The sequence below is a fragment of the Pempheris klunzingeri genome, chromosome 24, assembly GCF_042242105.1.
Source record: "Pempheris klunzingeri isolate RE-2024b chromosome 24, fPemKlu1.hap1, whole genome shotgun sequence".
Classification (NCBI taxonomy): Eukaryota; Metazoa; Chordata; class Actinopteri; order Acropomatiformes; family Pempheridae; genus Pempheris; species Pempheris klunzingeri.
Window position 1 is genome coordinate 13,849,976 of NC_092035.1, and position 12,648 is coordinate 13,862,623.

Sequence of the window (12,648 nt, forward strand, 5' to 3'; positions counted from 1 at the left end):
ACTGGAGCCCCAATGCTAACAGTCCGGCAGGAGACGAAGACAAGATGTCAGCGTCAGGAAGCGGGAAATCTCCGGCTTCGTGTCATGGAGCGAAGGTAAATACAGAAAACAGGTAAAGACTTAGCGTAGCTCACATCCAATGAGCATTAATAAAAGATTAATTGTTTGAGTAATATTTAGTTAGTATTTAGCATATAATATTTAGTAAAATTCAGTATCTTAAAAGTGGATATTTTTGGTTGCATTACTCTTCTATGACAGTAAACTGAATATTTTGGGTAAAACATTGAGAAACATGACACTTTTCCTCGTTTTCTGACACATTACAGACAAAACAACAAAATCCATTGATCAAGAAACTAGTCAACAGGTTAATTGACACTGAAAATTATTTTTAGTTGCAACTTAGTACATGCCATGGTAAGCAAAGAACTGAAAGCTGCCAGACTCCATTGAAAAAAACAGTAATTTTACTTTGCAGAAAATGGGTATTACTAGTCTAGCACTGCCACATCAAACGATGCAAATATGAATCACAGTTGTTGCCCTAGGTGTAAACAGGGGTCAGTATTTGCCACTGTGGCTCAGAGAATTCTTTGATTATTTTCACATGTGGGTATGGATTACTGAAAACCAGCAAAACCAAATAATATGTTGTTTCACCTCATGTTCCCCCTGTGTTGTGTGTAGATGAGTTATCTTATGTGATCAGTTATTCTAACATCTATCTTAACATCTTTTCAGATCCATGTCTGCACTGAGGTTGATCTTTTTTCTTTCAGGATGGTTTTGTCAGAGTGAGGAAAAGAGATTTAGAGAAGTTAACCACAGAAGTCATGCAGCTGAGGGAGTTCCTGCCCAGAGTTCTGAACAGGCATCTGATTGAAATGCTGCACAAAGCTCAAGGAGCTCAGAGAAGTACGCTTCCATTAAACTTAACCTTGGGGCAGAATAAACTTTAATAAGGTTAATAAGACAACAGTAATGAGATTTACTACAAAGGTATGAACTGATGACAGCTGGAGACATTTGACCAGTTAGCTGAGAGGCACCCTCATATTACAGCTGTACATTTGATACTTTTCATCAATAGTGAAGCTCAAGTTTTATTCTAATCTAGGATTCATCAGTTCACCCCTTCTCTCCCGACCTCTGTGTCCAGTGGCATGTGGGGAGACCAGCTCAGTAAGCACTAGCCAGTAGGATAGCCAGATGTGCTTGTAAAGAATCTAATTTTAGAAAAGACTAATGCCACACTCACATTTTGTGTACACATAAAGCACAAAGCTAAGGGGCCGTATTCACGAGGGATTTCTTCTTACCACTCGGAGAGAATGGGACTAAAAGTACAGCTGCCATTAAAAGCCTTTCACACTTTCACACACGCTAAAGAACTCAGAGAACTGATGCGAACTTGTATACGTAAGCATAAGGAACAAATTAGTATATTAGTATATTTTGGAGGAATTAGAATTAAATTTCTTGTCAAGTAGATTGCATCTGGCATCAAACGTGTGTGTGTGTGTGTGTGTGTGTAGTGAAGGAGCACCATGAGCAGGAACAGGAGCGGCTGCGACAGGAGTGCCTCCACCTTCAGTCCCGTCTGGATGCAGTGCAGACTGAATGTCAGAAAGAGAGAGAGGTCAGCGTGGGAGGGCTACATAATAACTCACTGGAGATACTGTAGGAGGTTCACACTGTGTTCGTGCCATGTGAAATGGACTCATATTTCCTATGCACAAAAATAAGATCAATAATCTTTAAAGGGCAGTTTCAGTTATATAGATATATATAACAGTAACATTGAAAAATGTAGAAAATAGTTCACTTGGTGGAGGAACTCGTCTCTATGTAGCAAAATGGTGTTTTCCATTATTTTGTTATGTTAGGACACCCTGCTGTGCATTGTGTGTGTTTAGGAGAAGCTGCTGTTGCGTGAGCAGCTGTGGCAGAGTGGAGCAGAGCTGGAGCAGCAGGCAGACTTCTGCTCTGGTCTGGGATCTGCAGCCTGCAGTCTGCTATGGAGCTGCTCTGCCGGGGAGCACACAGTCACACAGTGGCTGGCTGATGTGAGTCATCTCCACAAGTCTGTGTGTGTGTGTGTGTGTGTGTGTGTGTGTGTGTGTCTGTGTGTGTGTGCGTGTCTGTGTGTGTGTGTGTGCGTGTGTGCGTGCGCATTTTCTATCCTTTTTGGGACCACCAAAACAACATGCTTGAGGTCAGGTTAAGGTTAGGATTGGGCATCAACTGGTTCTGGTTATGGGTAAAGTCGAGGTTTGGATTAGGCTGTCATGTCCACAATAATTGGAAGACTGTGTGTGTGTGGGTGTGCACTGATGGTGTAGGGGAAGCTGCAGTCCTTCCTGACGGTAGCTGCTCAGACTCTGGAGAGCTTTGTCAGGTCTCTGGATGAAGAAGTGAAGACTCAAACTGAGGACCACAACTCCCAGGAGCACCAGTTTGTGCTGGCTCTGGCTGGTACCATTACCAGTGAGTTCACAGCTCCTGTACAGCAACACATTGGAGCCTTCACACATAACTTAAGATTTATAGTTTGCACCACTTTCAGTCAGTCATTTAACTAGGTTTTATAGCACATAAACTGAAAATGTGTCAGTGGCTCACAGTGACTCCAGACCAGGCTCCCCCTAATCACCAGTCTTGGCTTTATTTCCCATCAATCAGACATAGCAGCAGTAATGTGTGGGCGGGACTTCCTGTCCAGCTCGGCTCATGGCCTACTGGACACTCTGATGAATCTCCTGGAACTGATGAAGCCTGGTGTCTTCCCCAAACTGAAAGTGTACGTGGAGCTGCGGTAGAATATCTGATCTGATCATCTGATCCATAAATCACCATAAAATGAGGTCTTCTGTACACAATAACTGTGATTTCTTCTGAATTCATTATCATTGTTAAAACCATGTTGTTTTCATTGTAACATGACATTGACGTTGTTGCTTAGTCAGGGTTAGTGTGTATCCTCAATCAATAAATGTGTAGATTTTGCTAATATAAACAGACTTATTGATGCTTCAAGCTCAGAACTCAGTCTGAACTTGTCTACACAGCCAGCAGAGATTAGGATTGTTTGTGGCTTTCTCTTGCGTGTATTGTACCATGAGTCATGTCTGAGCTGACAGCTGTGATTCAGTCGGGTCAACATGTTTAAGATTCGGTGTTAAAGATTAGTTAACACATACACTCAGTGCCCCTGACCAGGAATGATCACAGAGACCAATAACTCTCACTGTTCTTAATGCATGAGGGTTGGTAGACGTGAACTCACAGTTAAGTAAATGCTCTGACCTCTTAAAGTTAAAACCTTATAGCTGTAATTGCAACAGCGTTTATGCAAAAACTCATATAACCAGAATAAAGAAACACGGTCACTTACTATTTACTATTTGTGTGCACATCCACCACATCCAAGCCTCAGTCAGGCATGTCAGTATTAGATGTGGACAGTAGGTGTCAGTGTTGTATTTGTACAGTACATGGTAGTGTTTTAGTGTAACGGACTGTGCTTGTGTTTTGTGTAGGCTGATGCTGATGGCTCTGTATAATGTCAGTATCAGTGTAAAAGGACTGAGGTACATCAGTGAGAACCCAGGACTCCTGTCTCTCATCTGGACCCTGCTGGACGGTACGAGACCATTAGGAAACACTCCAGCCTCATTCACAACGACCCAACTGGAGATCACACACACTAATGTTATGTAGTTATGTACAAAATGATTAGGCATCCTGCCTCCACAATACAGGGACCAGCATCCCTCAGGCTATGGAAGGCCTTTAACAGGCCTTAAACAGAATGCACCACAGGTACCATTGACAAAGGGACACTGAAAAGCTGCTGTGTACGGTTGTGGTCAAACATTCATAAGAAATTTGTAAGGGACATTAATGCTATGACAGTTTCAATTTCAAATTTGATTTCAATAATTTCTGCAGTGAAGATCTGAGAAAGTGCAAACTAGATAGTTTTTTAGAAGAAAGTTTGTTCTTGAGCCCCTTTATGACCTGACGATAGTCATGTTCTCCCAAGCTGTGCACCATTTTCTTAAAAAAAGCACAATTATATGCTGTTTATTGTTGGTCAATTTTAGAAAAAAGCTCATCCGCATAATACACAAAAGGCGGATGACACATGGTCTATAATGTATGTCAATAGTGTTAATTCATGAGACCTAACATGGGAACACCTTTCTGCCACCCAAATGTGAAACAGTGAGACAGAAGGCCGGTACCAGTCATGCCAACGATGGTGGCCCTGCTAGTCACACCAGATTCAACATCAGCAGCCCTGCAGAAGAGTGCTGCAGGGTAGCGAGGTGGCCTCACTTCCACTGAACATGTCATGAAAAAAGTTACATGACTCGATAAGTTGATTCTTCCTCATTCGTGCAATTTGAAGTTTGATTTAAAGTTTAAAGGTTAAAGTAGGCAATATGGAGGTCAATACTCTTTTTCCCTGTCTAGTATATTTCATGGATTCTTAGAACTGCACTGACACCACCAACAAGCCAAGACTGCTGTGCATTAAGATGGTCAATATGGTGACAGTTTCTTATCCAGGTTGTCTTGATTTCTTCCTCCCAAGATCTTGCAGCATCGTTAAACTTCCCTTTGCCTGCTGCTTTAGTGAACAGTGTAACATGTTGTAACAGGGGGGGGGGGGTGCAGATGTCGCAGGGGGCCTGTAACTGTTACTGAGGGTAGGGCCTGTTTTTGTCTGGGTGGGGATTGTCTGGGTTTAGCTGCATTTTAGCTGCAGCTCAGCTGAACCTGGGCTCATTTTCACACAGCTGCACACACACACACACACACACCCCTTCCATTGATGCAACACTGCAGGTGTCTGGGGCTAAGGGAAGTAACATACAGCCGTTGTAGTAAGGCACTACCTGCCGTGTATTTTAAGTGCACCCACAATCAAATAAAAGCTCTCTGCTCACACAAAACAACAGAAAATGAGTGAGATGGGCTTAGGAACAAAGAGAGGGGGCTGCAGGTGGGGCGAAATCATGAAGCACACTTCTAACCCAGCAGACGCACTACAGTTGAAAACAGAAAGAAGCTAAACAAACTGCACTAAACTTTCCTGCTGAAATAAAACACCTTAAAGCAGCTTCAGTCTTCAGTTAGTCAGATACACTGTGTGGTGCTGAAATAATGAATGTATGAAAATAACAAAGCCTCGATCCTGAAACTTGTGTGTCAGTTAGCTTGTGTGATGTCACACAATGGCTGGAACGAGTGGACCAGCCATGACAGGGACAACGCAGGTGGGGCGGTCCAGAGGTGACCGGGGGGGGGGGGATCCTTCCAGAAGAGTGGAAGACGTCCTAATTGACGGGGGAAGAATCGAACGATAATGAGCTGTCACCTGAAGACCAACTGTAGCCAAGCGAGCTAGCTCATCAGATGCTAAGTGACACGATAATGGGAACACAGCTGGAGGAGGCTGCTAGTCTGCTGTGAAAGAGGTCTGTGTGATGGCTGTGTGTAAATGATCCTGCAGACACCAAAATCAAAAACCGCACTTCTCCTGATACTGTTTTTTAGGGATCACTGCCAGACTCACTGTCCTTTTCCCCTCTACGTTAGCCAGGTGCTTTACCTCCTCTCATTCAAGCCAGTTTGCAGCAGCAAAGGTGTGACTGCCGGCGTGCTTCTCCACCTGTAAAATATGGGGTCATGAAGATTTCCTGAGTTATTATGGCTGGAAGCAATACAGACTGAATCTCTGTAAACAGTTAAGGCATCAACCTTCTCTCTTCCTCTGATCTGTTTGCCTGACAGATGGAGACTGGGAGGTATGTCTCCATGCCCTGCGCCTCCTGCAGTCTGTGCTGCTGGAGGAGGAGGTGCCGCTCGTGCTGGGCTCCTCTTTGCAGGACCCAGACCTTCAGGCTCGTGTCAGCCGGCTCACCAGCGCGGCGCAGCCTAGCCTGAGACTGGCTGCCCAGCAGACCCTGGAGGACCTGCTGGCCCTTCAATAGGTACCACAGTCACAACATACCACTGTCTTTGTGTTTCAACATGTGCAGACATGAATTAGGGCTTCAGTTTTTCTTCCCCTGTATGTTGGTCTGTGTTAGAGCTCCTATAGGCACCACAGGCAGTTGCCAAACCTGTGCAGCCACTTCATTTGATACATGCATGATGAAGTATTAGTTTGTCTGTTACATGTGGGTTGGTGGCACTGACAACCCTCCAGTTACTGTAATGTCTATAATATATACAGTGCTTAACAGATGTATCAGACCTCTGACCTCAATACTGTTAATTTAGGGCAGCGGGGGCAAACACCTTACACTGGGTGGTGGTCTAATACATTTGTTAAGCACTGTATATATATATATATATATAATATGTCTTTTTATTGTTCAAGAATCTGACAATTACTGTAAAATGTCACAGTCAGTGTTGTACTCAGTAAAACGTAGGAGCGATGAAACGAGCGTTTGTGTGTTTTCAGGGTGGAGGATGTAAACAGAACAGCATGTGATGTGGATTCGGTATCTTCAGTCCAGTCCTGCTGCAATGTTCAGTTCCCTTTATGTCTGAAAAGTTTTTCATCAACGTTAAACCAACATTTTAAAGGAACAACCTTTTATATCTTAAGTTTTGTAACTTTTTTACTGGCACTCTTCACTGTTGAGCCTTCACACACAGGTTTGTTCAAAGGTGATGTGAAGATGATGTGTGCATACTTTCAGAGCACATTCTGTCTGTTTTCATAGGATCATCCTATGACAGTGACTCATACACTAATGTTTGTTTAATTTAATTCATGTATTTGAAATCATTTATGATCCATGTGGAGTTCCCACCATGCTCTTGAAAACAACTCACATTATCTGCTCCAATTCCAAACTCATTCATTCTGGTTTATACATATCCTAAAGCTAAAAATCGTCAATGAAGTTAGGTTTAGTTATTTAGTTGCAAGTTTTGGCCCAGAATATTAAACATAAAATTAAAATGTATGATAAAAATGCATGTAAGTACAGTGTTTAAAATGAAGACGATGGAATGTACAAATGTTCTTGTTATAAAGAATATGTGCAATAAAGATTTGTGTTACTGCAATGCATCACGATAGATATTTATCATCTGTTATTTATGTTAATTAACGTGCCGTGTCCATGTGGCAGGAGGGGAGTGCTCTTCAGGACACAGCCTTTAGGGGAACTGGCGCTGGTCACAGATGTATTTCCTCAGCCTCACGTGTCGCCTCCTGGCAGACCAGGAGTCTGTGATCCTGACCTGCAGGAGCAGTCAGGCACATCGATCTGGGGGAGCCTATCCTGCAGCAGAGCCAAGAAGAGGGTGAGCTCCTGGTGTAGGTTCCCGAAGAACCCAGGTGGTGGAGGGCCAAGCTGACGACTCTGACGGGCCCGTTGGCTCTACAAGGGGCTCATGCTATGGTGCAAGCTGGCACATGGTATGTCTGTGAGGTGTTGAAGATGCAGACAGCTGGTCAGCACAGTGCTTCAGGGTGAAGGAGGCAGGTTCTGGTCCAGCTACCTTGTGGGGGTTCTGTTTCCTGAACTGTTACCTGGCCTTATTTCATCTTCAGGCTTCCCTCAGCACTGAGCATTAGAAAATGAGCCACTCTTTTTTTAATAGCATTTAAGCAGTCATGTAATGTAGACAGTTTTGTGATCTGAGGGTTAAAAGAGATGTAAATTTGAATATCATCTGCATAGCAGTAGTAGAAGATACCTTTAAAGTTGCAGTCTATAAGATTTCATTCAGTTGGTGACACCGATGGTTACTATGGTAACAGTGAGTGCAGTTTAATATAGTTTCTCAAATCCGGGGGCAGCAAACAAGCAGCTGGTGTATGTTTTTACAGTTCAACCGAACAGACTCACAGTGTTTTAGAAATGTGAGACAGTAAATCAATAATAATACCATCAATGGAACGAGCAGCAGAAAATGACTTCCAGCTCTTCATCTGACCGCTGTGGCTGCTCCCACACGTTCCAAGAAAATGATCCCCAAACAATAAGCTCAATAACAAAGGAACTGCTTCACAACAAAACCACTCCATGTTTCACTAGATGAGTGCTTCTAATGTGAAGCAGCAGCTGTAATCCACTTTGGGTTGTTCAGTCCAGCTCTGATGAGTGTATAACTTTAAAACTCTTCATATTGTTCCAAAGTAGAAGCGTGTTAAAAACTCTTGTCAAGCCCAGAAACAAACCCGTCTGACAGTTGAACTGGTCAGTTAGCAATTAGCACCACATTGATTGAACTGAAACCTAATGCGAAGAATTAAGAATACACCCACACAGGAGTTGCCTTTTGTTAATTGTACAGCTTTATTGTATGCTTCTTTAGTATGGACTTCTCAGTAATGAGCAGGTATCCATTGAACAAGGCCTAGACTACATTACAGGATATATTAAGACAAGAGAGGAGAGGGTTCAAAGAGTCAGCACAAGAATGGAAGCAGCCAGGGCCTCAGAGAACTTCACTGATGGAAAATCTGGGACAAGACGTGTGTGACATTTATCTCCAAGCTTAACCCCAACCTTCTGTACTGTCAGAGGGCTCACCCTGACACAGATCAACACAAATCAGCAGAATGAAGCATCAGGTCATGTGAATGTCTCGTCCTTAGATGACTTTTCTCCTTAAAAACTCCAGCTGCCGCTCACTTAACCATCCTCATGGGGAGATTTTTGTTAAGCTCAAAACAATGATACTAATAATACTGTAAGAGTGGTCTAAGAAGAACCTGCAGAGGAGAAAGTGAAGTTAGGAGGACACAGATATCCTCTAAGGGAAAGGGAGTAGAAGAAGAAGAAGAAGCCAAGGGGTGGAGGATAGAGATTCTATAGTCGTCCATCGCAGTCGATGCAGGTCGTAAGGGCTGAGCCCCTCCACTGCCCCCGGTCAACCCCCACCACTCGGCCTCTAGGAAGATGCAGCAGCATTGGGCTTGTCATCACGGGTGACGGGGATGCTGCGCTCGCTGCGGCCAGATTCGCTCCCCCCCATGACCTTTGGCCCGGTCAGGGTCAGCAGACCATCACTTGACAGGCTGCAGGTAATTGCTGATTGCTCAACGCTGGAGGGGAGGCGGTAGCGGCGGTGGAACTCACGAGAGATGTAACCATGGTCATCCTGAAAAACAGCAGCATTAATGCCATGATGGCAGGATAGGAGCAGGGAAAGACTCACCAGGATGCTCACTTCAACTAAGGACATGGAAATACAGTCTTGTAGCTACTAGCTGCTGCTAACCAGACTCTGGACTGAACAGAAGGTTGATGGGTGGTCGCTGCCTGATGTGTCAGAAGGTTAGATGACTATTTCGTTGACTGAGAATGAGCAGATAATGGTGGACTTGTTCTTTCCTAATTTGAATACTGCTGTTAATGGAAGATTCTTGAATGTACTAAAGATTGACAAAATGAATTTGGGTCCTTCTCGCTGTCTATTAAACGTACCAGCCTGGGACTTCATCTAATCATCTGTTTCCACCCACAACGCAAAATAAAATGCTCAAGGGGAGAGTCGAGTTATTATTGTGTGTAGTTAACATGAATTTACACACACAGCCCCCCTCCTAGAATATATTCTGCTGAACATGAAACCATGCCTCTTATTACCTGTACGTTATGTTACTTTTTGTAAGACTTTTTAAAAAACTGAAACACAGTGCTCTCCCAGCTTTCACTTGAGGCGTCATAGCTGAAACTGTAACCTGATTCAAGTCACTTTGGTGGGAAATAAACCAAAATAATACTGTACGCTGATTCCATGACTTGTTTAACAGTCTTACCAACCATTTTTAAAGTGAAGTGTGTAAAAGAGAGAGAGAAGAGGCCCACCTGTCTTTCTCCATGCTTGCCCTGGATCTCCACGTAGTCCTCGGTGACCTTCACACTGAGCTCATCAGGGGAGAAGTGCTTGACGTCCAGGTAGACTGTGAACTTATCTCTGTCAGACCTCACCTGAGGGAGACACACACACATAGAGAGGGTGTACAGAGGCTTCAAACAAACTCTGGAAGCTCTTGAATTTTACAAAATGTAATTTCTTGATTTTAAATTGTGCTGAGCACAGTAGAAGCTATGTATGCATGTAGAGCAACTTACTGTCTCAGGATACCAAACCAGACATACAAATATAATAACTGAAGGTCAGGACAGTGAATTTACACTGATAAATCCTGATTAAAAGGCTACGATGAAATCCACTTAGAGAGAATATTGTGCTACATTCTATTGGACTAAGCATTAAGACCAAAGTGTAACAATATCTGTATCTGATCTCCCATGAACAAATAAATAAAGCAAACTTTGTCTACATGTTTCTCCAAAGGACTAATGGTGTTTGCTTCCTGACATGAAGGAGCCTAAGTCTGCTCTTGTTACCTCAGAAATGCCAGAGTTAGAAGAATCCAAAAAGTTGCGGAACAGCGACTGTCTGTAATAGGGGCTGATGGTGGAGGCGGCGTAGGGGAAGAGGTCGTAGTCAAAGATGCCCTCTCCAAAAAACTGGTCAAAGACGCGGGCAGGGTAGACAGAGCCCAGGGCGCGTCTGAACCAGGGGTGCTGGATGGCAATATCCATAGTGACTGTTTGGTCTAGCTTGGCTTGGCTTGGCTCAGGTTGGCAGATGTACCTGCTCAGCTCAGGGTCCAGCAGGTGAAGAACGGGAGGTAAGGCAAGATAGAGAGAAGAGAATGTTGAGGAGAAGCAATGAGTAAAGAATGTTTCCAGAGTGCTTGGTCCTCTCCTACGGCTGCCCCCTCTTTATATACCTGAGAGCCAGAAAGAGAGGCTTTAGCCACGATCCCTCTGGAATGGCATTATCTCATGGTGGGTTGGGCTCTGTCAGCAGAATCAGGGTTGAGGATGGGGGGGCACCGCTGGGTCCAGACCCTGGTGCGACCCAGTGCCACCCACACACCAGACACCCAGGGCTGCCAAAACAAACCCTCCTGGCCAGAGAGGAGGGAGGAGGAGGGCATGACAGAGACAGTGAGGTCAGGAAGCAAACCAAAGACACAGAGGGATTTTACCTGAGTGATAATGCATCAAACAGATACACACACATCTATTCTGTCAGTCAGTCAGTGACATAATGCTGCCGTATTGTTCTGCCTGTGTGGCTGGACGGGGGGCAGATTTAGAAACAATGCAGCCCTGAGTCAATGGCACAACAACACTGGTCACAGACAGATGAGAACAGCTGGTTTGGAGTGCAAATACATTACTAATGTACTCAAGTCGAGAGAACAACTACCAATAACATTTTCAAATAGAAATCAAGAGTGCTATTTCAAATGGCAGAAATGGAAATAGTTTATTGATGTGCTCAATGAAAGGGAGAGAAGTAGGAGGCCCTCTTGCTGCAGACTCTGGAATAATTACTCCACTCATTTATTTAGTCATCTGTATCCAATTTACATGATCTAAAGAGGCTGTCCTGAACAGCTGTACACAGTGTTGGCCCCTTAACAATTCTCATGATGTCTTCCAGCCCGGATCATGACAATTTGACAGCAATGAAGATGGAGACGGAGAAGGAGAGTTAATGGACTGAAGGAATTAGAGATTGGCTGTACCAAAATGTCCTCCGATTACGCAAAGTTAGACCGGAGATTGTTGTTTTCGGTGCCAAAGAAGAAGAAGAATGAGTAAAAGTTGGTGCTTCCGCTGAATCCACGAAGTTAAAGACCGTCCCGGTGGTGGACTCAGGTGGTTAGGCACAGATTTGCAGTCCTTGTGCTTTCACTTGAGTCTTCTCTTTATGTACTTGAAACACTTCCTACTTCTCAGCTACATTTCATTCACTTATCCGACAGCTTTAGCTGCTTTACAAATCAAGATTTTTGTGCACAGTTAATAAAATAGGATGTTTTGTTAAACTGAACTACCCAACAGTTTATACAAGTAGAGTTCAAACATCCATCCATCATCTATACTGCTTATCCTTCAGGGTCACGTGGGGGGGGGGGGCAATCCCAGCTGTCATTGGGCGAGAGGCAGGGTACACCCTGGACTGGTGGCCAGTCAACCACAGGGACAGACAACCACTCACACTCACACCTACAGGCTGTTTAGAGCCAGGTGCCTTCAACCTTCTTCTTGGAACCCTCTTGCTGTTGTATATACATATACAATTTAAGCAAGTGGGATGTAAACAGGTATAAACAGTGAGTTAGCAGGTGGAACCAGTGCAGTAGAATATATACAGTAGTACTGGTAAGAACAGTAGAAGTCTGGCAGTAGTATAAAGTAGTAGAAACTCTTGGCGATGGCCTCCTTCTCGCACTGCTAGGTGCGGAGACCCTCCACGGATGGCATCTCCATCGAGGCGACCTTCTCACCACCCTCTGTGGAGCCTAATGGTTCGGTACAGTTGCCGTCGCAGGCGTTGATGCAGCCACCCAGGACCCTCTCAGTGGAGCACCTGTAGAAGCTGCAGAGCATCCTGGAGTCCATGTTGAGCCTCTGAAGAAGTGCTGCCGTCTCACTGACTTTGTGATGTGTCGGTGTAGTGAGTCTAAGTCAGGTCCTGGAGGTCGTTATGTTTAATGATAAACCACTAAGAATGCAATGAAAGAGTTGATTGTTGTCATTTTTATGTGTATCCTGACTTTTTTACTCTTCACAA

The 12,648-nt window shown here is 44.2% G+C and overlaps 2 protein-coding genes across 2 annotated transcripts; one reads left to right on the top strand and one right to left on the bottom strand.

Annotated features, from left to right (window-relative positions):
• Nucleotides 1-44: 44 nt before the first annotated feature.
• hsf2bp (heat shock transcription factor 2 binding protein) lies at nt 45-6,005 on the top strand. The gene is made up of 8 exons (XM_070855339.1): nt 45-95; nt 783-918; nt 1,539-1,642; nt 1,920-2,069; nt 2,346-2,490; nt 2,686-2,803; nt 3,543-3,646; nt 5,806-6,005. The coding sequence occupies exons 1-8, from the start codon at nt 45-47 to the stop codon at nt 6,003-6,005; spliced, it is 1,008 nt and encodes a 335-aa protein (XP_070711440.1).
• A 2,929-nt stretch (nt 6,006-8,934) lies between these two features.
• On the bottom strand, nt 8,935-10,598 carry cryaa (crystallin, alpha A). The gene is made up of 3 exons (XM_070855834.1): nt 10,401-10,598; nt 9,855-9,977; nt 8,935-9,144 (listed from the first exon to the last, which is right to left on the bottom strand). The coding sequence occupies exons 1-3, from the start codon at nt 10,596-10,598 to the stop codon at nt 8,935-8,937; spliced, it is 531 nt and encodes a 176-aa protein (XP_070711935.1).
• Nucleotides 10,599-12,648: the final 2,050 nt, after the last annotated feature.

Coding starts and splice junctions, on each gene's coding strand:
- hsf2bp (XM_070855339.1), top strand. CDS start 45: ATGTCAGCGTCAGGAAGCGGGAAATCTCCGGCTTCGTGTCATGGAGCG. Junction 2,070..2,345: donor TCACACAGTGGCTGGCTGAT/GTGAGTCATCTC, acceptor CTGATGGTGTAG/GGGAAGCTGCAGTCCTTCCT. Junction 3,647..5,805: donor CATCTGGACCCTGCTGGACG/GTACGAGACCAT, acceptor TTTGCCTGACAG/ATGGAGACTGGGAGGTATGT.
- cryaa (XM_070855834.1), bottom strand. CDS start 10,598: ATGGATATTGCCATCCAGCACCCCTGGTTCAGACGCGCCCTGGGCTCT. Junction 9,978..10,400: donor CTAACTCTGGCATTTCTGAG/GTAACAAGAGCA, acceptor TGTCTCCCTCAG/GTGAGGTCTGACAGAGATAA. Junction 9,145..9,854: donor GCAAGCATGGAGAAAGACAG/GTGGGCCTCTTC, acceptor GCTGTTTTTCAG/GATGACCATGGTTACATCTC.